The 21,500-nt window shown below is 40.1% G+C and overlaps 3 protein-coding genes across 3 annotated transcripts; 2 read left to right on the top strand and 1 right to left on the bottom strand.

Moving 5' to 3' along the window:
* The first annotated feature begins 1,432 nt into the window (after window positions 1–1,432).
* LOC132259876 (uncharacterized) lies at window positions 1,433–4,322 on the top strand. Its single transcript, XM_059757685.1, has 2 exons — window positions 1,433–1,525; window positions 4,202–4,322. Exons 1-2 carry the CDS (start codon window positions 1,446–1,448, stop codon window positions 4,206–4,208), a joined length of 87 nt encoding a protein of 28 aa, XP_059613668.1. The 5' UTR covers window positions 1,433–1,445; the 3' UTR covers window positions 4,209–4,322.
* Window positions 4,323–4,324: 2 nt separating this feature from the next.
* LOC132259875 (sodium-coupled monocarboxylate transporter 2) lies at window positions 4,325–17,068 on the top strand. Its single transcript, XM_059757684.1, has 9 exons — window positions 4,325–4,805; window positions 4,884–5,045; window positions 7,697–7,812; window positions 7,881–8,044; window positions 9,594–9,789; window positions 10,049–10,171; window positions 13,330–13,477; window positions 14,770–14,942; window positions 15,563–17,068. Exons 1-9 carry the CDS (start codon window positions 4,341–4,343, stop codon window positions 15,864–15,866), a joined length of 1,851 nt encoding a protein of 616 aa, XP_059613667.1. The 5' UTR covers window positions 4,325–4,340; the 3' UTR covers window positions 15,867–17,068.
* LOC132260638 (odorant receptor 67c-like) lies at window positions 5,374–6,030 on the bottom strand. The gene has a single exon (XM_059758884.1). The coding sequence runs from the start codon at window positions 6,028–6,030 to the stop codon at window positions 5,374–5,376; it is 657 nt and encodes a 218-aa protein (XP_059614867.1).
* Window positions 17,069–21,500: the final 4,432 nt, after the last annotated feature.

Here is a 21,500-nt window from a genome sequence, read left to right as displayed (position 1 = left end):
GATCAACCAGTTTTTTCTCATGGTTCAGAAGCATTTGACAGCTCAAAACGCACAAAATGGCGCATCTCTTGCAAATGATTTCTAGGGATCTTAAAATCATTAAATTCTTTTTCGAATCTTCGGAATTTTAACGTAAAATTTCACGCTTTTGACAAAATCTAGACAAAATTAACAAATCAACCACGACTTGTCGCTGATCTGACCTTTACACACTCCGAAAGCTTAACTTTCGGTTTGAGGGTAATCCGCAAGTCTGTAATCACTCTAACAGGAAGAATTCAACACATAATTATACAATTTATGAGTTTGTTTATCGCACAATCCGCTTGCGAGTAGCCTTCATCCCTTGCAAGAGAGAAGAGCGACTTTTTTACAAGCTTGAGGCAGTTTTTCATGCGATTCACTGCGCGTGAGGATAAGTTGTCGTGTGGAAAACACGTGACAATTTAACTGCCAATTGCGCGCGATCAATTATTTCACAGAGTGTGCAACGGAGAGTGTCAATGAAAATTGGCCATTTTGGTGGCTGGCCAAAAAAAAAAGAATTGAGGAATAATGTTTCTGGAGAGCGCAAATGAGCGTTGGTGGATAACAAAGTCCAGACAGTGGCCAAAAGAGGTATTCAAACTAACAGAAAACGCATGTGTTCTGCTTTTTTCCAGATCCAACCGAACACACTCGCCGATGGGAGGCATGGAATATTTTTCGGGAGGTTCGATGCCATCTGCAGTCAAGTACAACTTCCTTCGGATCTGGGAATTTCCCACTCGACGCGATCCTTCACCTTTTTCGAGGCGCCCTTCGACGGATCTTCGCCACAAAAATGAATGACACGCTGTTTTTGCTCTCTTGCCTCTCATCCAAGTTGATTGCAAATTTATGACCAGTGCGCGCACTGGCGAATGCAATTGTGGCGACAACACTTGGCGATAGGGATCTTTTCCGCCCAATAGATGGTCTTGAACTTGAATTGATCGAGGGGAGCAGCTCGTGTTGGTGGCGTTTGATGAGGGGGAAAAGTGCCGCCGCCAATCGAGGGCCTCTTGAAGCCCACGTTTTCACTCATTTCCAGATCAAACTTCTTCGAACTAATTCAATGGAGTACAATCGACTTGGAACCTTATTCCGCGGTTTTCTCTCTGCACTGTCGACACTGTGCTGTGTGTTTTGCGGGAATTTCTTCCCCCACTCCCGGGGAGCTTCGTGGCCTGAGACTCTTCTATAAAGTCCTCACTTCACCAGAATTTTATCCAATTTGTCAAGTGGCTTCAGTCAACTCATAAGCTCTCCTTGACTTGGGATATTGAATTGGTTTTTTCTTTGCTCTCTCTCTGTTAAACAACATTCAGGTGCTGTGCATTCTCGTGATTACACATCAGATCCTAAGATTAAGACACACAGGGCTAAATCACTGCTGCGCATCGCAACGCCCAACAGCAATCCGAATGAAATACCGTCACAGCCAAGGATTGATCCTGCAAATACAGTTTCGCACGTTTCTCAGTGATTTTGTGCCGGAAATTCGGTGAGTTTTGCACAAAAGACACAGAAAAATGTTTAATCACCTGGCATTTTGTGCTCTGTTTGCCTCATTGGCTGTGTTGATAATTAGCACAATTTCTGCGCGAAGAGCAGCAACCGTTGCAATCCGGTGAAAACCAAATTTGAGCAGAAATTGAAAGCCAGCGACATTTTTTCGAATCACACACGACGCGATCAATTTTTACGCAAGACGCGCGCACACACGAATTGTGAATCTTTTTCGGACTGTTCGCGCCACTCAATTTCACTCCAAATTGGACGCAATAAAATGTCCATTTCTCTCGATCAATCGATCAGAGGGACTTGCGATATTTCGCATCTGAGACACTTGCAAAAAGTTGTGTGAAATTCATTTTATGTGTGGTTTTGTGGAGGTAAAACGAAGAAAAAACACCATGCAAATTTCGTGCACAGGGTGGGGCAAAATGTGGACTTTAGCTTTCTTGCATTTGAAAAAGTAATTCAGGTTTGATGACGAAAATTGGAGGAATTTTTATTTTTAATTCAATTCAGCAAATCTGTTGCATAATTGCCGATCTTCCTCGGCTGCATTTTTGCGATTCCACTCAATTTGCAACGGCGCTTATCATGCAATAGATTTAATTCAATAAAACACCCATTAATGATCTCTTTTTCTCATCTGCTCGCATTCTAATTGCCTCTCAACGTTGTTGCACTGCTGAAGGACTCGCCTTTTGCATGTGATGCAAAACTCCAACATTTAATTCACCATTTTTTCTATTAAACATTGGGAGAGGGAGAAAAAGCTTAAATTCCACACAGAGAAATATTCATTTCCTGAATGCGCCTCCCGAATTGAAGCGTCATCGAGAGCAGTTCTATCTAACTATTTCTCGTTTAGACGCTAAGCAAGGCGGAATAATAAGAATTTCGTGCGCGTTCTTGGCCAATAACCGCGCGGAGAATCTCTTGGGCGAAGAAGTGCGGCAATAAATCCTATTCTATACGTTTAGATGTGAGTAATTTACAGTTTTTTGCCCGAAGCACTTCTGTAGCCTCATTTTTCTGCCGTGATGTACGCGATCTTTTTGCACGGCATCCGTCGTTGTGCCAAACGAGGTGAATCTCACTAATCATTCCGGGGTCTTTGGATAGGAAGTTGGCGTGATTATCTGGTCTGTATTATCGGCATTTGCATATGCATTTAGACAATTCCTAGTCGAGGAATTCGATTTCAATGTCTGATCTGTTGACTAGTTCAAGGACTAAGAGATTATAGCGGAGTGCGGGGAATTCTCAATGTTTTGTACCGAATAAGTGATAAACTGATGGCGTTTTTTGTCCTCAAAAACAAGAGGAAGTGTTCATTGTTTGTGCGTTTTATGATCGGCGACAAAGTAAAAATTCTATAGACTTCTAAGAACGCACAAAAACATCAATCTCAGAGCATTATCTCACTTGCTGCTTATCGATGTGAATTGCTTGCATTTTTCAAGACGATTTTTAAGGAATCTGAATGATTTCAGTCAAACATATAATTAAAAACCGAAAAAGAATAATGAAAAGATCATTCTTTATGCAAAATAATCAAAAATTGAATAATTTCGGCAAAATATTTCAATAAATCAAATGATAATTAATCATTTTCTGAATATTTAATTATAATTTGAATATATGACTGACAGAGGGCAGTAAAATTGGCGTGAGGGACGCTATTCATGTCGCATTTTTGCATATCATTGCGTTGATGATTCAATAATAAAAGAAAATAATCAAGATATTCAGGGAATAATTAGATATTTAAATATTTTTTTGGAATTATCAAAATTAAATAAAAATCAAGATATGGTTAAATAATCACAAAGTCGCGACTGATAATTTTAGAAGGGAAATATTGAAAATTATCCGTCCCTTTTGATTGTGTTAAAAAGGAAATTAAATGCATTTCATATCGCTAAGTATCGATAACTTCTAACACTTAAACCAGGAGTCTGAAGTTTAGCTTTCTTCCTAATTGAATATGATAAAAGACTTGTGAAAATAGAATAAATCCAAATGCTAGTCAATTTGGCGTTTGTTGAAAGACAAACTCAGTTTCATCCACGGTCATTGTCCGGAAGGAATATTAGAAAAAAGCTGTAGTTCACTGAAAACTAGATAAAACCCATTAAACTACAAAGTCTAGACTGATAAATTAGCGATTTTACAATATTCACCGTTATGCTTTGCAAAAACTTCTCTAATTGACTGCATTTCCAGATTTTTCTGGAAAGTCGTGAAATTCGTACTCATTTTGCACTTTTCAGCATGTTTAACCCTGGTTTTTTGGTGTGAAATTATTTAATTTGGTTTACAAGCGTTCTAATCGCGACATCTTGAATTGACTAAAAATCCCCAATTCTTTGTTCTTCTGTAAAGTTCTCTGATGTCGCAATGGAAGGACAGATAATGACTTAACGGCAATACAAGATCGTGTACGCAAAGAGTGTTATATAAAGAGCTTTAATGGAAATATATTTTAGTCACTCTCAAAGTCTTTGTCACTTCACACGAAATCCATTTACTCACTCAAGATATTAACTTGAGAATAAGAATTCTTTGATTTTTCAATTAATATTGTGAAAGTGCGTTTTAAAGTTTATTACATTTCAGGAAAAGCTTTAATAGCAAGTATATAAAATAATGTTTTAACTTTCAGGAGGTGAAGGAATTGTGTCCAGTGAAAGGTGGAGACAATTGGGAAAATGAGGCAATTTCTTTTGGCCTTGTGCCTCATCTTGGCAGCCGCGAGTGCTGCGAATGGACAACAGACGTCCACTGAATCCAGCACGGAAACCATGACAGAAGCCACCACAGAAGCGTCTGGTGAGTGGCCCGAGTGTGGCAGCGAGGAGATGCTGAAGCACTCGGACTTCACTGTCTGGGATTACTCCGTGGTGATCGGAATGCTGGTGGTTTCGCTGGGCATTGGCGTCTTCTACGGTTTCTGCGTGAAGAGCGAGAGCGGAGGCTCGTCGGAGGACTTCCTCCTGGGCTCTGGAATGGCTCTCTTCCCCGTCACACTGAGTCTCTGCACGAGCTTCATCACGGCCATCGAATTGCTGGGCAATCCGGCTGAGATGTTCTTCAGCGGCACACAATTCTCCCTCATCATCCTGTCCATGATTCTCGTCATTCCCATGGCCGTGAAGGTCTTCTATCCCATCTACTTCAAGATGCAGCTCACCAGCTGCTACGAGTACTTGGGCATTCGCTTCGGCAAGCGCATCCGCATCTTCGGCGCCATTCTCTACATCGTCCAGGTGAGCTTTCTCCACCGCAGCGCCGTTTGTATTTGAACGCACACACATTTCTCACGGCGCGCCACCTTCACTCTGCAGATGTCTTTCTACACGTCCGTGGCGGTTCTGGCGCCCGCTATCGCCCTCTCGAAGGCCACCGGCCTGGACACGCGCCTCGCCGTGGGGCTGATCTACCTGGTCTGCGTCTTCTACGCCTCGCAGGGCGGCATGAAGGCTGTCGTGATTGCTGACACATTTCAGGTGAGGTGGTGAATCTATTTGCCTAAACACTCGCCTCTGCTGGGTGTTAAATTAAAATTGAAGATTGCCCACCCGCGCCGACAATAAAAAGGGAGTTTTTATTGTCTCGCCCTGGGGATTAGGGGCAAATTTATGGGCCTTCTCACCGAGATTCCCTCTAATTGGGTCACCAAACAAGAGTTTCGGAGAAATTGGACAGCCAATGATGGCCTAATATAGCGATAACATGAACGAATTATGATATCTGCAGACTTTTCCAAGTTTCTCAATATAAATATATTTATTCAATTCATGAACAATTATTTCTCAAAACGTACAAACGTGTGATTTATTGCGTGAGTGCATAGAGAATTGTGCAATAGGAAAAGGCCAATTTCGTGACATTGATGAACATCACGAGATTGATGTCATAAATTCCAGCAGCTTTGAAGCCAAAGGGTCTCTGGGACATCATCATCATCAGCATGAGGATCTGTTTGTCCTTGTTGGAAAATTCATACCACTTTGTCAAGTACAATTCCGTGAATATCTGCTCGGTTTTGCCAAAGATGAACGCTCCGAAGAAGCAAAAAGCGCTGAATTGAAAGAAAATACCCAATATCATTGGGCAAAGGAAGTGATAGTCGTGCGTCTTCTGCATCATGAAAAACATGAATAAGAGCAATAAGAAACTTGCACTTAATTGCACAATAAATGTGTAGTAGAACAATTTGCTGAATGCCTGAAGTTTTTCAATAATATTGTTGTGATAAATGTGCAAAAGCAGAAAGAAGTTCTTCTCCCGCTTCAGCACTGAAGAATCGTCCAGTGTTCTGATGCAATCCAGAAGGATATTGAGTGGTGGGCCAAAATAGAGGGCAATTGCGATGATGACCAAGTCTGTGAAAACCAAATAAACAGCAACAAAACTTAGCAATGTAAGCTGAATTGAATGTCTGGTTAAGTAAGGCGTCTCAGGATTCATTGTGAACACCATCGTATCCATTGTAATGAGGTAGATTATCATAAACGATGATGCAACAACATATAAAATCGTGAAATATCTGTGAAATGAATGTAATTTTTAGGCAATTTCGCTAGAAACTACAAAATTTCTTATTATCATACTTTAAAACTGCCTTAGCAATTGTTAAGCTCCTTCGCAGTTGAATCGCAGCTGAAGTTTTTATAGTGTCAGAATTTGGTGGAGCGTAAAGTGATTGAATCCACTCAAACATGATGTTTAAGTCTTCCTTGCGCACAATAATCGCGTAATACTTTGTATCGATGAGAATGAAAGCGGTCTGAATAATCAGGTTTACAAAGAATTCATGAATATCACTCGTAGATTCGAATAAGCGGAAAGTATTGTTGAGCGTTATGAGCAGTAATATTCCAAAAACAATGATTTCTCCGTTTTCCCGGACATTTTTCCATCGCACAAAAGACAAAGAAGTAAAACTTCTGAATTTGGTGTAAGTTTCCACCAAAGCGAGGAACTCTTTGAAGCAATCAACGCGACCACTCATTTTGAAGCTTCACCTGATACTGACGTGGCAAAAGCTTCGCTGTTTCCTTCTTCGCGAAGGATATTAAAAATTTAATCGATGGTGCGTTTTTTTGCAACACTTGCGAAGTCAATAAAAATTCCCAGAGAAGAGATATTAAATAATTCAGTCTTCTTACAATGTAAGCAAGAAGACATTGAATGTCAGTAAGATAAAGAGATTCGCAGCATTAACAGCTTTTGGATTTAGTCAAAGCTACCGCGTGATGCAATTATTCTGTTGGTGAAAACAATCTTGTGTTCCTCTATTGAATATAAAAGCCACTTTCAGGTGCAGAAATCGCGTTTCATCGTTATAATTAAATATTTTAGTATAGAAAAATTGCTAGAGTTTGTGTGGAAAAGTCGTGGCAAATTCGAAAAGTGTTTCATAAATGACTGATTATAATTAAATTTTCATTCAAACGCCTCAGCAATTCTTCATTAAATTTTCCGAGCAATAAATGAGAGCATGAAATGCAGATGAATTCAGTTTGGAGACAAAAGAATTGGTCTTAAAATCCTGTCCACATTCTCAATAATCAGTGAATTAATTGAATAACTGTTGGTGTGAAATATAAAAGCAATAATGTCACATAATTTAATGTTTATTATGTGTTTAAGTACAACTTTAACAAGCAATACTTTAGATTTTGGTGATATAATTGCAATAATTGTCACACTCTTCAGTATGTTTTGCACAGTTTGCATTAAGTGTTATTTGTCGAACACTATAATTATACATTCATAAATAAATTTGAATGTAAACTAATTGAAATTCCGTCGAAAATATACACAGCCGAATGTTTTCATATCAATTTTCTCAACTCAGAGAAATCTTCGTAGCAAATTTAATAAAAAATATTGCCGAAATTTCGAGTCAAATTGGTTGAGTGCTGAAGGGCGCTCATGGGATTCAATGGTTCCCCTAGAATTTGTCGCAAAATATTTTCACCGTGCAGAAAACACTCCCCATCCCCCCCCCCAGCCCTCCTTGGGCTCACAGTAGAAATTGAATGTGATATATTTTCCTATACATTCAGAGGCCATGAAGCGCGCGCCCAAAGGAGGCAAAATAAGGTTTTTGCGTCTCCCTCAATTCCATCCTATTTCTGGACACTTTCAGGCATGTATTCTGGCGCTCTCCCTCGTCCTTGTCGTGTTGCTGGGCTATTTCTACTCGGGATCCTTCAGTGAAGTCTTCCAAACTGCCTCTGAGGGCGACAGGCTGGAATTTGCCAAGTGAGTATCATTTGTCGCATCGAATGGGCGAAAATGAATTCAATGACAACACTTTCTTACTCCCCCAGTTTTGACCTGAATCCAACGACGAGACACTCTGTGTTCAGCATTGTTATCGGAGGATTCTTCTACTGGTCCTCGATGTTCTGCACAAACCAAGCTTCTGTGCAGAAATGCATGTCACTGAAGCAGCTCAAGAGGGCGAAAATGGCCATCTATCTGGCCGTCATTGGTGAGTTAGATGCTATTGAGAGTGAATTTGCACGTGTGTATTTCTGTGGGCTGAAAACACCCCCAATTATTGGCTTGATAGAGACAAAATGTACTGCATTCTCAGGAGGAAAAAAATATTGCTCCAAATATCCTCTTATTCTGCACGATTATAAGCGCTTTAGAGGATCCCTATAACCGTGCAAATTGGCATAAATTCCCAAGCGAAATTGCATATATGGGGAAAAAAATAAATCGCTTCAGTAGTTTTGTGCGTCACAAATACTGTTGGATTGAACATGAAATCCTCTTCCTCCTGTCGAAGGTGGGCAGGGATGAATGAGAGGAAGAGAGAGAGAGGAAGAGTGAAAGTTGCGTGATCCACCGCAGGATGAAATAAATCCCAGTCACTAAATCCCCCTTTTTGGTGCGAGATTCCTGTGCGTATTAAATTCCCATCCCCAACTGGGACCCACAGTCGTTTGGGGCAGAGCTTCTGGGTGAAGCTGAAGCCCCCGCAAAATGTTCATCCCGGTGGAATCGATTGTTTACTGTGGTCTGTGATCAAGTTTATTGTTATACTTATTGAAAGGACACGGTATTAAATGTGGGTGAAATGCCACATATTGTTTGAGTTTAACATTCTTTCTCGACTTTTCAGCTGAAAATTCAACTCTAAAAATTATCCTTGTCGTAGTAATTCAGCATTTATTGTGTTTTTCTTTATTTAGAATTGTCAGAAATTCATTTCCAATCAGAAATACAATTTATTGCGCGGAGGTTTTTCTGTCAAATTGAAATATAAAACAATTTATTTAACTGTCGAAAGCTTTCAGAGTGAATTTCTGCATTTTATGCTTGATTTTGCATAATTAAATTAACTGGATAGTGAAATAATAAAAGACAGAGTCTTGAATTAGATCAATTAATTCGAGAGTAAATTAAAATTGCACAATTTCAATTGGAAAAAGGTGTCACTCTGATAAAATTCACCAAGAATTTTCCGCTGTCTCTGCGAGCAAGAGCTAAAGCAAATATTATTAATCGCTGACAGCGATTGTTCTACTGAAAGTTGTAGTGAAAGTTTCATTTGCAATCTCTGATCAATATTTACCTTTCGCAAAAATATCGACTTATTTAGACTCTTTTGTGTGCTTCTTCGCAATGAATATTTAAGCATTGAAGAGAGACTCCTTCGGATAGGAGAGAAAAATGGCTGAAGCAACTTTTATTGGTTGCTGTACCCACAATTCCACCCCAATGAATTTCTTACATTTGCGAGCTTGGCTAAATTATGGTTGAAATCTCTCTCGTCCGTTCTTTGGCCATATCATTAATCTCAGAGTTGCTTTGGAGCACTCTAAAATGCAGTGAATGAACTCTCTTCCACCCACGCGCCGTGTCAACAGGGGATGAAATTGAGTAATTCGCCAAGGACGTTCTCTCCTATCTTGAGGGGCGAGTCTGTGAGAATTCACTGAAAGCGGGACTCAATTGTCCGGAAAGTGATTTCCAACAATGCAATTTCACGAATTGTGCACCATTGACGGTCTCTCTTCTCCATCGCACAGGACTGATTGTGGTCTTTGTCATCAACTTCTACACTGGCCTCATGGTCTTCACCCACTATGCGCGATGTGATCCTCTGAGGGCGGGCGAAATCACGGCGCGCGATCAGCTGTTGCCGCACTACATAATGGATGTGTACAAAGGCGTTCAGTTCATGAGTGGCATTTTTGTCGCGGGCATCTTTGCGGCCAGTCTTGGGTAAGTTTCACACTGATTTATCGTAGTGTTTCCTTAGGAGAGAGACGAGAAGAATGCAATTGATTGGATGGTTGATGAATTATCCCATGAATTTTGAAGAATTCTATTGGAAAATCGACCGTCTCTCAAGATCTCCATTAAGAAATCCAGGACACTTGAAATATTCATCTCCAAATCTGCATTAGATTTGACTGTGGAGGAAGCAGCACTTGTGATTATTCCAACCACTGATTCAATTGCAATTTTCTTTGCCTATTAGAACCGTGGCGGCGGCTCTCAACTCCCTCGCGACGGTGACGTGTGAAGACATCCTGGTGGCTGGCATGAATGTTAAGATCAGCGCCGACAAAGGGGCTCTGTACGCTAAGTGGCTCTCCCTGGGGTGAGTAATTCACTTGCCAGTGAAGGTATATAGCGATTGAGGCACATCCCGCATGATGCATTAGCAGGAAATGCAAACAGCAGAGGAAATCGAGGAAATTAATTTGATTGACGCCACAGAGAATCTCTCTTCGTCTGATTCCTCACTCGGGGGCGAAATTCAAGGCGATGCCGAAGAGATAATCTGTATGGATTAGGCCCACATAATCTAGTTTGAATAATGATTTTTTCCACCCCCCGACTCCTCGCCAGGAAGCGTGTGCGTTCCTCTGTCACTCTTTTTTTCTCCTGCTGCCATCGCAGAGTGAAATTTCACGAGTGGATCTTTTGTCTTTGCCAATTCCCAACTGTGAAATGAACTCGCAAATGATTCCACGCGCATTTCCACCACTTCCACCATCGCACATAAAGTGTCGATTACATCGCGCCTGGAATTGGAGTTGACAATTTCAGTGTTGAGCATGAATTTTAGGAGGAAGCGTAGCATTTTCGTCCGTGATCTTGAGTGTTCGCAACTTCGGTCAGAAACAAGGGGGAGATAATATGCCTCAAATATGTACAGCACTTCGTGACACTTCTAGAAATTGAAATTTGTAGTTTGTTTCCACATTATTTTCCAAATTGTAATGAATCTCTTAAGTTTCCATCCGATATTTCTGCAAGAATCCATTATAACTGCTTTTTTGGCCACCTTTTCCGACCATAACCTATAAATATTACTAAAAGATCTTTAAAGAGTCCTTTGAAAAGTCTTCCAGATCACAAAATTATCTCTTATGATTTGCCAATTAAGTCTATATTGCTGATTCACAGTCAAAATCACTCAGAAAGTTCCCTAAAAAAGCATTATCAAACTCAAAATCAATATTTTTGAGGTTATATTCGACTTCGACTCAATTTTTTGTGTTTCTTGGCATCAAATGTGCAGAAAAGCGATGTTTATCGCATGCAAATGCCTAATTGATGTGCTAGAATGCGAATTATTCACTAAACCTGTCCGTAATTTGTTACATAACCTAAAAAAAGGATTTTTGGATTTTTTCTACGTAAAAATCATAAGAGGTCCGAAGAAGTGGGATAATTTGTCAGTAAAAGAAGCACAAAGTGGAGATTGCAAGCTTTTTGAACACTTCCACTTCTTAAGGACTTCTGCTGAGCTGTACACCACTTCTGACTGTGTTATCTCCCCCTTGGTCAGAAGTGGAAGAAGCAGAGATGCGAAAGATGACACAGGGAAATTGTGAAAGTGGAACTGCAATTTCCCGGGCTTCCTGCTCTCTCTCTCTTTTTCTCTGTCTCGTTATTTAGGAAAGTTTTTGCGCTTATATCAATAATTTTCCTCGGTTTTTTTTCTTCTCGTCCTCTATTGACACACACACACACACACACACAGACAGAGGGATAAATAAAAAATTGGCGCCATGCAAGGAGAAAATTTCTGCATTTGACTTGCAAAAAAGATGAATATTAAATAAAGCATCATGTGTTGCAAATTCTGCACATGACCTAATGGAGCGAATGGCGGAAATGTTTTATACACTTCAACTGTGAAATTTAGTATGTGAGAAATAGGTACAAAGGAATTTTAATCAATAACAAACAAGATTTCTGGGTGAGCGAAATTTTTCCTCTCTTCGTAAATTGTCAGTTTTCTCCCAAATGTTGAGCATTTTCACTCGAGGGAATGTGTATATATGTATTTTTCTCGCTGGGGTTGAGCACCAGCCAATTAACCAGCTGCACAAACATGCAGTTTTCGGAAAAGTTCTGATGCTGAGACAGCCAAGTTGGGGGTTGTTTTTCTGGCTTTAAGTGTGCACAGCAAAGTGAGTTGCAGTGTTGGCAAATGAGCTTTTGTTTCAGCGAAACAATTCCCGCTAAATCTCTTATGAATTTGAGTATATATATTTTAGTGCACTTTTCGCACCAAGTGTTGCCTAATTTTTGAGCTCAACACGAGAGTGTTTGGAAAAAAAATTTAATTAAATTTTCGTATCGCTCACTTGAGAAAATTTGTCAACACAGAGGAGGACTTAATATTTTAATTTCATGGCAAATTAGATTGCAAGAAAGTTGCACAACTCTTGTTCACTCTCTCAATGGTGTGTAGTTTTTGCAAGGGGAAAACCACTAGGCAATTTTTGTGGAATCTTCATGGTTCCAATTAAATATTTAAATATCGATTTTTTACTTTGCAACTCTGTTGGATTATAAAAAAATGTTTATTTTCCACTTTGAATTGCAAATTAAGCAAAAATGGAATATTTTCGTGGAAAAATATTGAAATAAATCAAATTATATTTACACATTTTCCCAATATTTAGTTGAAATTGAAATATTTTATGATTTTCTCCATATATTGCCGATAGAGGGCAGCAAATTTGGCGTGAGAGAAGCTAATAATATCGCATTTTTCGCATAATTTTCTCTGTCTTCCCACGCTTTCTCACACATTATTACATCCTGTCATGATTCTGAACAGCTAATAAAATTTAAAAGACATGTAAAAGTTCCGGTTGTATTTACCGAAGGTAAATTTGGCCCTTTGAGTTGTTCAACACTTTATTACAATTAAAAAAATTATTTTGCATAATAGTTAGAGTATTTAAAACTGTTAGGAGATTATTTAGAGATGTTTAAACCCTCCAAATTTGTCAAGAAAATAATCAAAATTTATATAACAGTCACGAAAAAATAGAAAATGATTCCTCTAAAATACAGTAATTGTGTAAGCAATTTTTATTAACATTTTCAACCATAGTTTTTATCGAAGTGATTTACTCCTTTACACGAGAATTGTTTCAATTGTTCCAATCAGTGGAACATTTGTGCTGTCTTGACAAGAATATTTGAGGTATTTTGTGCAAGCAGAACTCACGTCTTGTCTGTCTTGTCTGGGTTGGATATTATTTAATTAGAAAATCTTATGGGCGAATGCATTCGGGGCGGAAGTGTGGAGGGGGCGGAGGGTGGATTGCAGGAAGCATGGCAAAGTGAATGTGGAATTAATCTGGAAATTGGACAGATGTCGTTGATTGTGGGTCACAGAGAGTTTTGCGGACATGAGGCGCAGATGATTTGAGAATTGCAAATGAGTGGCTTGGAGTTGAAGGGAAGAGTTTGGGTTTTTAATGAAATTTCGCCATTTTCATTTCCCAGCTTTGGTGTCTTCTCGTTCGTGCTGGTGTTTGTGGTGGAGAAACTCGGCGGCATTCTTCAGGCCACACTCACCCTGAATGGGCTCATCGGTGGTGTCACGCTGGGACTATTTCTACTGGGAATACTGTTCGAGAGAGCCAATTGCACGGTGAGTATCTCCAGACATAAATTTCTTTTCGTGCTCCTCGGCACGGACATCCCATTCATCACGCTCCCGCGGGAAGAGGTGGTGAAAATTTAAAAAATTCAATTTCTCCCGATGTGCGAAGGATGATTCGGTGGAAATCCCGCCAATTTGCTGCAAACTTGCCACACACACAAACACTGTTCGAGAGTGAAGAACAAGTGTGAGAAATGAGTGCACAGGAGTGGCTTTAATTTTTGATGTTGATATAAAAGCACATGTTGAAACGACTGAAAAGGATATTCCCTTTGGGTGAGGGTGTGAGAAAGGGCAGAAAGTGCAATTTTCAGCATGTGATAAATCAGAATTAAAATTATTAACTGCATAAGCTGCAGAGTTTGGGACTTTTTCTCACTCCCAACCTCGAATGTTAATTTTCCTTATTTTCCACCCAAACCTTTTTTATCCTCTGGCCACTTTTCCTCTCTGGCCTTTGGTTTCAGGCCAAAATCCCGTCTCTCTAGTCACCTCCGCGGGAGAGCAAATGTATCAAAACCGCAGGACACTCAGTGAATGTGCTTTTCGACTAGAGATGAGAGTCAAATAGTTGTATTAGCTTTCTGATTATTGTTAGCATAGTTTCATGGTTTCTCTGCGTTTTCTGTCTCACTTCTCACATTTCGACGGATGAATTGAAAATTATAGTAAAAAGTTATTCTCGAGGAGGGCAAATATGGAATATTTAGTGGTAATAACGCTCTGATATTTGCCGAAATTATCTCCAAACACCTTCTAATCGTTCATTAGAATGATAATATTGGTCTGTGATAATTATTTTGTATACGTTCTAGTTAATTTTGTTGGTATTTATTGGAATTTTTGACTGAAATATGGCAAAAATGGTAGAAAAATTGAAAATTGAGTCTTCAAGTACATTTTATCCAAACAGATACTAAAAATCAACCCTCTCAGTAGGCCAGCAATTCAGGGATTAGTGAAGCATGTAGTAAGCTTCACTAATCCCTGAATTGCTGGCCTTTTGGACTCTCATCTCTGCTCTCCTTGTGCTAAAATCTTGTCCACGGGGACTTTATGTTGTTGCGGCGAGAGTTGGAAAAATTCCAACGGCCCAACACAGCGCGTCTGTTAGATCACTAATTGAATATAAACATAAATAAATGATCCGGTTGTGCACTCTTGCCGGCCAGCGGGTGTGCACACGAGGGCCTCCGTGTGCCGGAATGCCGCTTGGCGAGACACCCCGCGTGTCTCGGAGCAGATTAACATGCTTTACTCTTTGCGGCTGGTCGTTGCAGGGCGCCTTCTATGGTGGTCTCTCATCCCTCGTGGTCATCCTCTATGTGGGCATCATGGCGCAACTGACTAGCCAGGATGTGGAGCCGCTGCCCACATCCATGGAGGCGTGCGAGTGCTTCCTCAACACCACGGCGGACGCACTGTCTGCTGGCGAGCAGGAAATGGACTCTGGGTGAGTTTATATCCTCCATTCTCTTTCGCATTTTTTGGCACCGATATTCAAATCGCGCGGCGAATGGGCGAAATTTTTGGGAAAATACATTCGCCAAAAACTTTGCCCAGAAACTCATTTCAGCCCAAAAAACTTTTCGGCAGTTCATTTGCCAGTGTTTCTCTTGTGCTTTTTAGCATGGAAAAATTCACTTAAAAGTTTTATTCCAATTTGTCTCTCCTTCTGCTGGACACATTCTATCTAAATTAATTCTGCCATGCGAAGCGCAAGCATTCCACAAGGCAAAAAAAGGGACTGTGTTTGATAAATTCAGCGTAATACAATTTCTTTCTTTTCGCTATGGATAAACACTGAAATATGCTCAGAATTTTCATCAAGTTGACCGAAGAATAGACACGGAATTGCTTATAATGATGCATGTTGTGGGGATGATATGATAAATACTTCGTCTGCAAAATTTAATGAGCCTCTGCATATCAATAATTAATTTAATCAGATCACTGTGCATCTAATGTGTTGCATGGCAAATTTCTCAGGGAAATTTAATTAATTAAATTGATTATGCGCCTCATTGGTAGTTATCAATTCTCTCTCATTGATGCGTTGAAATTCATTTGCAGCTTCCCTCTGTTCCGCATCAGCTACATGTGGTACTCCTTCCTGGGCATGGCACTGACTGTGGTGCTGAGTCTCCTCCTCTCCTGGGTCAGTGAGACTGTCCAGAGGAGGCGCATTCTCAGGATCACCAAATCATCGCAGGTGACAAATGATCTGCACAGAGGCAGCATTTCCATCTCCGTGATTCAACCACCAAACGTGATTGATGGTGACAATCATGAGCCGACGAAGGCTCCGTCTCGTCCACAATTTTCCCATCGATTCACGGGATTTGACAATAAGGCGCTTACCATGGACGATGTGTGAAGTGTGGGAGGATGAAAAAGGACACACTGGAGATTGCGAGAAAGTTACAAGTATAAGAGCAGCAGTGCTATTAATTCTAAATTAAGTTTTGAGTCTGATAACGAGGCAAACTTTTTCCACTCACTCTCTCTCTCTCTCTCTTATTGGCGACAAAGAAGATAAAGTGTAAGAGGTTGAAGGAATTAAGGAGGAAAACCTTCAAGGGGATCTCCAATTGCGCACATATTCAGAAGAAAAATCCTTCACTTTGCTCAAGTTGAAGATGAATGAAGAAAAGTGCGAATAATTAATTTTGCTTATCAATTTTATTGCATAATTATTACACAAAGTGATGTGAAAATTGCAAAAATTTCAAGCAAATTGCATTGCAATTGACGCTGTGCAGTGAATGCCAGTATTATTAAAGTAGAATTCTCTCGTGCTTGGAAATATAATAGCGAGCGAATCAGACATCAAAGTTATAAATCTCTTCTGGGACAGATGGTCGGAGGATTTTCACCCTCTGCCAAGGGGAGTGTCGACGGACGGAGAAATTAAATTAAATTTCATTGCTGAGGAAGCGTGATGATAGTTGTTGTTTAACTTGATAGCTTTATTGAGGAAATTGTACAAGTTTGCTCTTTCTTTCATTACTCGACCGGAATTTTCATTGCCACTTGTGTGAATGTCTTGCGAAGCAGCATTATGTCCCTTTTGCTAGATTTTCACACAATTTAATTTACTTGATGTCTCACTACATCAAATGAATTTGTATGAAATGCTGAATGTGGGAAATAATTATGGGGAATATCGCTCTAGCGCTAGAGTGTGATGCACTCTAGGCTAGAGCTGTTGATGCATCGCTGTAGAGAAGTTCTTATTGTCTATACTATTGAAATACGAGAATTTTCACTGTGATTTTAACAAATGCAACATGTCAGTAACATTGTAAGATCATTTCTCTTATCAATATTTATATATTTTTTCAATAAGAAAATCCTATTTATTAATAGTTAATTATAAACTAAACTATGTAGATTTTTTTACAGCAGTGTTGCTCTATTGGTACAAATTTTCCACCTCCTAAATGTGACAAGATTTCTTCGAAATAAACAGGTATATAACGACGAATTAAGAGCCAAAAAGCTTAGTCTGTAGTACGTTAAATATGTATACAAAGGAATTTTAATCCTACAGAATTTACACGAATAAAAATAATTAGTAGACAAGATTTTAAATGGGTTTTAAATGGGTTTCCAACGAAATCCTCTCAATGCACGTGTTACACAACTTTAAGGCAAATCAACTCGCATTTCCACTCGAAAGACTGCTCAAGAGACTGAAGTGAATTTTTCTTTCAAAGAATCCCCGAAGGGCTTTTATGTGTTGAAATTGCGATGAGCTGCTTTATTCAAAAAAATTTTTTTGACAAAAATTGATGCCACGTGCCGAGGAAAAAGGACGCTAAAAGATGATAAATTTTCTCATTGATATTGACACATGATAGGTTGTGTGCGGTATCTCTTTGTGAGTGAAAAATCTGAAGGAGAAAGCCTCTTGATGGTCGCATGTAATGAAAATAAGACGCTTTATTCTCTTGTAGTTGAGCTTATCAGCCGCACCGCGAAATCTCTCGAGAATAGGGAGAGTGAAGACGGCCGGGAGTCAACGACAGACACGAAATCGTCTCGTAATGGCCTATTATCCAAATTGATAGTGGAGAATAGGGAGTCGAGACAGGGCTATCAAAACAATTAGAGTGACATTAATGATGCCCTCACGTGACGCTGATGACTCCAAACGGGGTTTTTCGGGTGCTTCACAAGCGCGTCCGGGGCTCACGAGAGAGTGATTAACCCAGTGGCTGTCGTTGAGAATTGTTTTTGCCAGCCAATCGAGATTTCTTGCCTCAACTCAGCGCGCACACTGCACCCAATCGATTGGCCACCACCCCCCACGAGAGGGTGAGTGGCAAGAGAGGCAAGGAGATTAATGTCGGGGATTAGATAAAGTGACTAATTTGCCACTTTGGAGGGAAAAGAATCAAATTGCAAAGAGAGTAAATTTCCCTTTTAAGCGCAGTGGCGAGAAGCGACACGTGAGACGCGCGCGCGCTCTTCTTTTTATGGATTGCATGGCGAGGCACGCGAAGATAAGGGCCATTAATAAAGTGGATTAGGATTGAAAGCTTCGGAAAGGGATGGCGCTCTTATTATTTGGCGAATCTGCCACTTGGCACGATGCCGCGCCCGGAGATGCAACATTTTAATCCGTGCACCTTCACGACCTGACGCCCACATAATGGATATTTAAGTGTGCACGAGACCAAGCGGAAGTAAGTACGCTGGAAGGGCAGGTGAATGCGCCTCACCTTCTCGTGGGTTATCTTTTAGCGGTGAGGTGATCACACTGAGCGGCTTAGCATCGCCAGCTGTTGATAGAAAACCGCGAAGAACGACGCGCAAAGTATGAACCGCAATTTTTCCGACTATCGAATAAACAAATAGTTTCAGTCAAGGGGGAGATATGGTGATTCAAATTGGTGTACAGTTTAGTGGAAGTGCTTGAATATTTGCAATATTAGGCGTTTAAGAAAAGTAAATAGACAAAAAAAGTAAAATATTGCGTCTTTGTCGGTAAAAGACTCTTAAATTTTGGGGTAAAATCTATAAGATTCAAAAACAAAGAGAAGGAAACAAGAAAAAGGAAGTTTCAAACACAGAAATTCATTATATTTATTCAAATTTGATATAAATTCCCGGTAATTCGAGAAATTTCGCGTGGCTTTCGAAATTTTAATTTTCACCTGAATAAAAGTCTTTCGTGATGGGCAAATTAGTCGTTTGATTTGAGCAATTTGCTGTGGTTTGTTTGCTGTATTTTAGATTTTCGATATCATGCAACACGCACTCGAAACTTCCACCCAGAAAAGCCCTCGAGTTAGCAGGAAAACTCCTCATTATCCTTTAGTGGACATGCAAGAAAGTTTCACTTTGGCAAATTATTAAATTCCCAGGCCAGAGGAGTCCGGAAGCAGAGCTGATGTGCATGCGATGAAGGCAAATAAAGGACAATCTCGTTGGTTGTATATTTTGCAGTGGGCGGAAAAGGATGGAAAAACGTGAGAGATAAATAAATAAAAATAGAGTGAGGAGGAGAAACTTTTGCCCTGGACTCAAATGGGACACTTTGTCTTCCTCAGTCGGTGGAGCGGCGCAGCCAAGAGCCCTTCGTGTCCCTCAATGGTTCATTTTATGCCAGCTTTATGGCCTTTAAAATGAATGGCCGCCGTGCGGGCCTTGTTTCGGGGGGCTGATGGAGTGCGGCCAGGACCACGACCGATAAACAGTCACATGTCCTGGCGCGGCAAGCGCGGGGGCGCAGAGGAACAGGTGAGAGAGATGAGGAGTGACGACATTCCCGGGGGCTGAAGAAACGTGCCAAGCGGCGAAGGGGACATGGCGACACGCGCGTAACATGGAAGCGCAATTTATGAAATTATTTTTATGGACCCAGGAAACATCCCGAGCTGTGCGGAAGGCTTTGCAATTTCGCTCGTAAATATGGCCATCATAAATGCCCCGAACATTCACCGAGTATCGCTGGCATCTAGCAAATTGATTCCCCATTCAGGAGCCATAAATTCTGTCACTGGGTCCGCGATGGGGGGCATGATTTAGTGGCGACATGCGGGGAATTCGTCACACAGGAATTTCCCAGATCAACAGGGTGATTTTCATGGACACCCAGAGAGATGAATTGACTGAGAATTGCGATCTTGATTTCCTAAACGTCTCACTAGACTTTCGGTGATTTTTGCAAGCAAAAGACGCTTTTGGTTCTTAGAATAGAAGCTTTTTTTTTTAAATCATTTTACTCAGTGAAATCAAATTTTATTGCTTTTCTAGGTTATGTGATCAATTTTAAATCGATTCTGGCGATTAGAAACCTATCAAAATCATAAAATTTGTATTTAAACTGCAAATTTTACAAATTTTCTGGAAGTGTAAAGCATTTGTGTTGAAAATAACTTCGTATTAGCTTAAAAAAAGTGTAAAAGTCAATCATAGCCTCAAAAACATCATTTTAGTCTAGTATTATTTCTTTTTTCTTAGTTATTTCTTTGGTTTGAACTTTAAATGAGCAAAATCAACCTCAATTTCTAATAGAAACACTGTGATATTAAAATTATTCCCAAAAGGATTTCTTGAGTTGATTTATAACCTCACAATTTGGTCAGAGTTTAGAAGCTAGACAATTAAGACAGAAATTGCTCATGAACAAATCCTGAGGACTTTAAAATCAGTTCTCACTATCTGAAATCTAAAAGCTTTAGAAGAGGTTTTGACCCTCTTGAGACGGAAAACCTAGATAAGATTGTGATACGATAGAAATTAGTGAAAGAAAGAGTCAAAGTTGTCTGAAAAGCGATGGAAAATGCCTTTAAAAGCGTTCAAAAGTGTCTTAAATGTTGCACAGAAACTGCGGAAGTGTTACGAAGTGGTTAAAGACATATTATCTCCTCCTTGAGAATATCAATGGAATGAGTGAAGTGAAATTATCGCCATCTCTTCATTACAGATGAACTCAAACACACTCATGGGCGAAGCTATTTGGGAAAATGCACAGAAAATCCTTCAGATATAATCATCCAAATAGACACTCTGCAGCAATGCTGTCAGTTCATGATGTGCGAAGGCTAAAAGCGCCCTCGCCAAGGAGATGTGCGAGGATGAGAGAGAGCGGCGAAGAGAGCCTCAAGAATCACTAAAGCAATTTACTTTGCAGCCGAGGAGGTTTGCTCTGCACAAAATCCCTCCAAAGAGTGGTGAGTCAATATTGACTCTCGGGAGACACAGAGAGGTGAAAGTTCGCCGGTGTTTGTTTGCGGTGCATGAAAAGGTGAATGAAAGGACATTGTTGAGATATCCCGAGAGGAGAACATGAAAATCCTTAGCAGTCCGCCTCAGGATGGCGTTCGCCATTTTTGCCAGCTAAAGCTTCAAAATGTACATCATCCATTGTGCACTTCTCTCGACACATTTTCCTTGTAACTTTAATTGATTCCCAAGAAGAGACACGCTAAATTGAAGCAATTAAAAGTTGCTCATCTAATTGTACTACACTTGATGGTGTTCCTCGCAAACGACATTAATCAGCAGCGGAGCTTTGCAAATGCACCTGGGAATCGAATACATATATTTAATTTCATAGAATATGGTTTTGGAGTAAGATAAATTAAGCAGCTTTTTTTTGAATATCTGTCAGGAATAAGATTCTTTTCGAGACTCAAATAGCAGCAATAATAAACATTTTACACTTCTTCGAGCACAGCATATAATCCAGACAGAATTTCACTCTCCTTGTTCACTGCATTGTTATAGTTTTCCTTATCTTGACACACTTGCGATGTGGAAGGCGCAAGAAATTGTTTTTCCATCAGGATCTCTTCCTGGAACTTCTGCTATGGGAATATTTATGAAAATCCCAACAACGAAAAGTTTCATTGAATTTGGCACAAAAGAGAATTATTCCCGCAACAACATTTGCTTCTTCGGGAAACTTTCGGCACTCCTGGAAGTGTGAAAAGAAAAGTGCAGAGAGGCAAAGGGAAAAAAGAGGGAATTTTCGGAATGGCGACACCCGAGTCGCTGC

This window comes from Phlebotomus argentipes, unplaced genomic scaffold, assembly GCF_947086385.1.
Source record: "Phlebotomus argentipes unplaced genomic scaffold, Phlebotomus argentipes genome assembly scaffold_18, whole genome shotgun sequence".
In the NCBI taxonomy this organism is placed as follows: domain Eukaryota; kingdom Metazoa; phylum Arthropoda; class Insecta; order Diptera; family Psychodidae; genus Phlebotomus; species Phlebotomus argentipes.
Note: the sequence above shows the minus strand (reverse complement) of the source record. Positions and strands in the feature narration are given on the sequence as shown.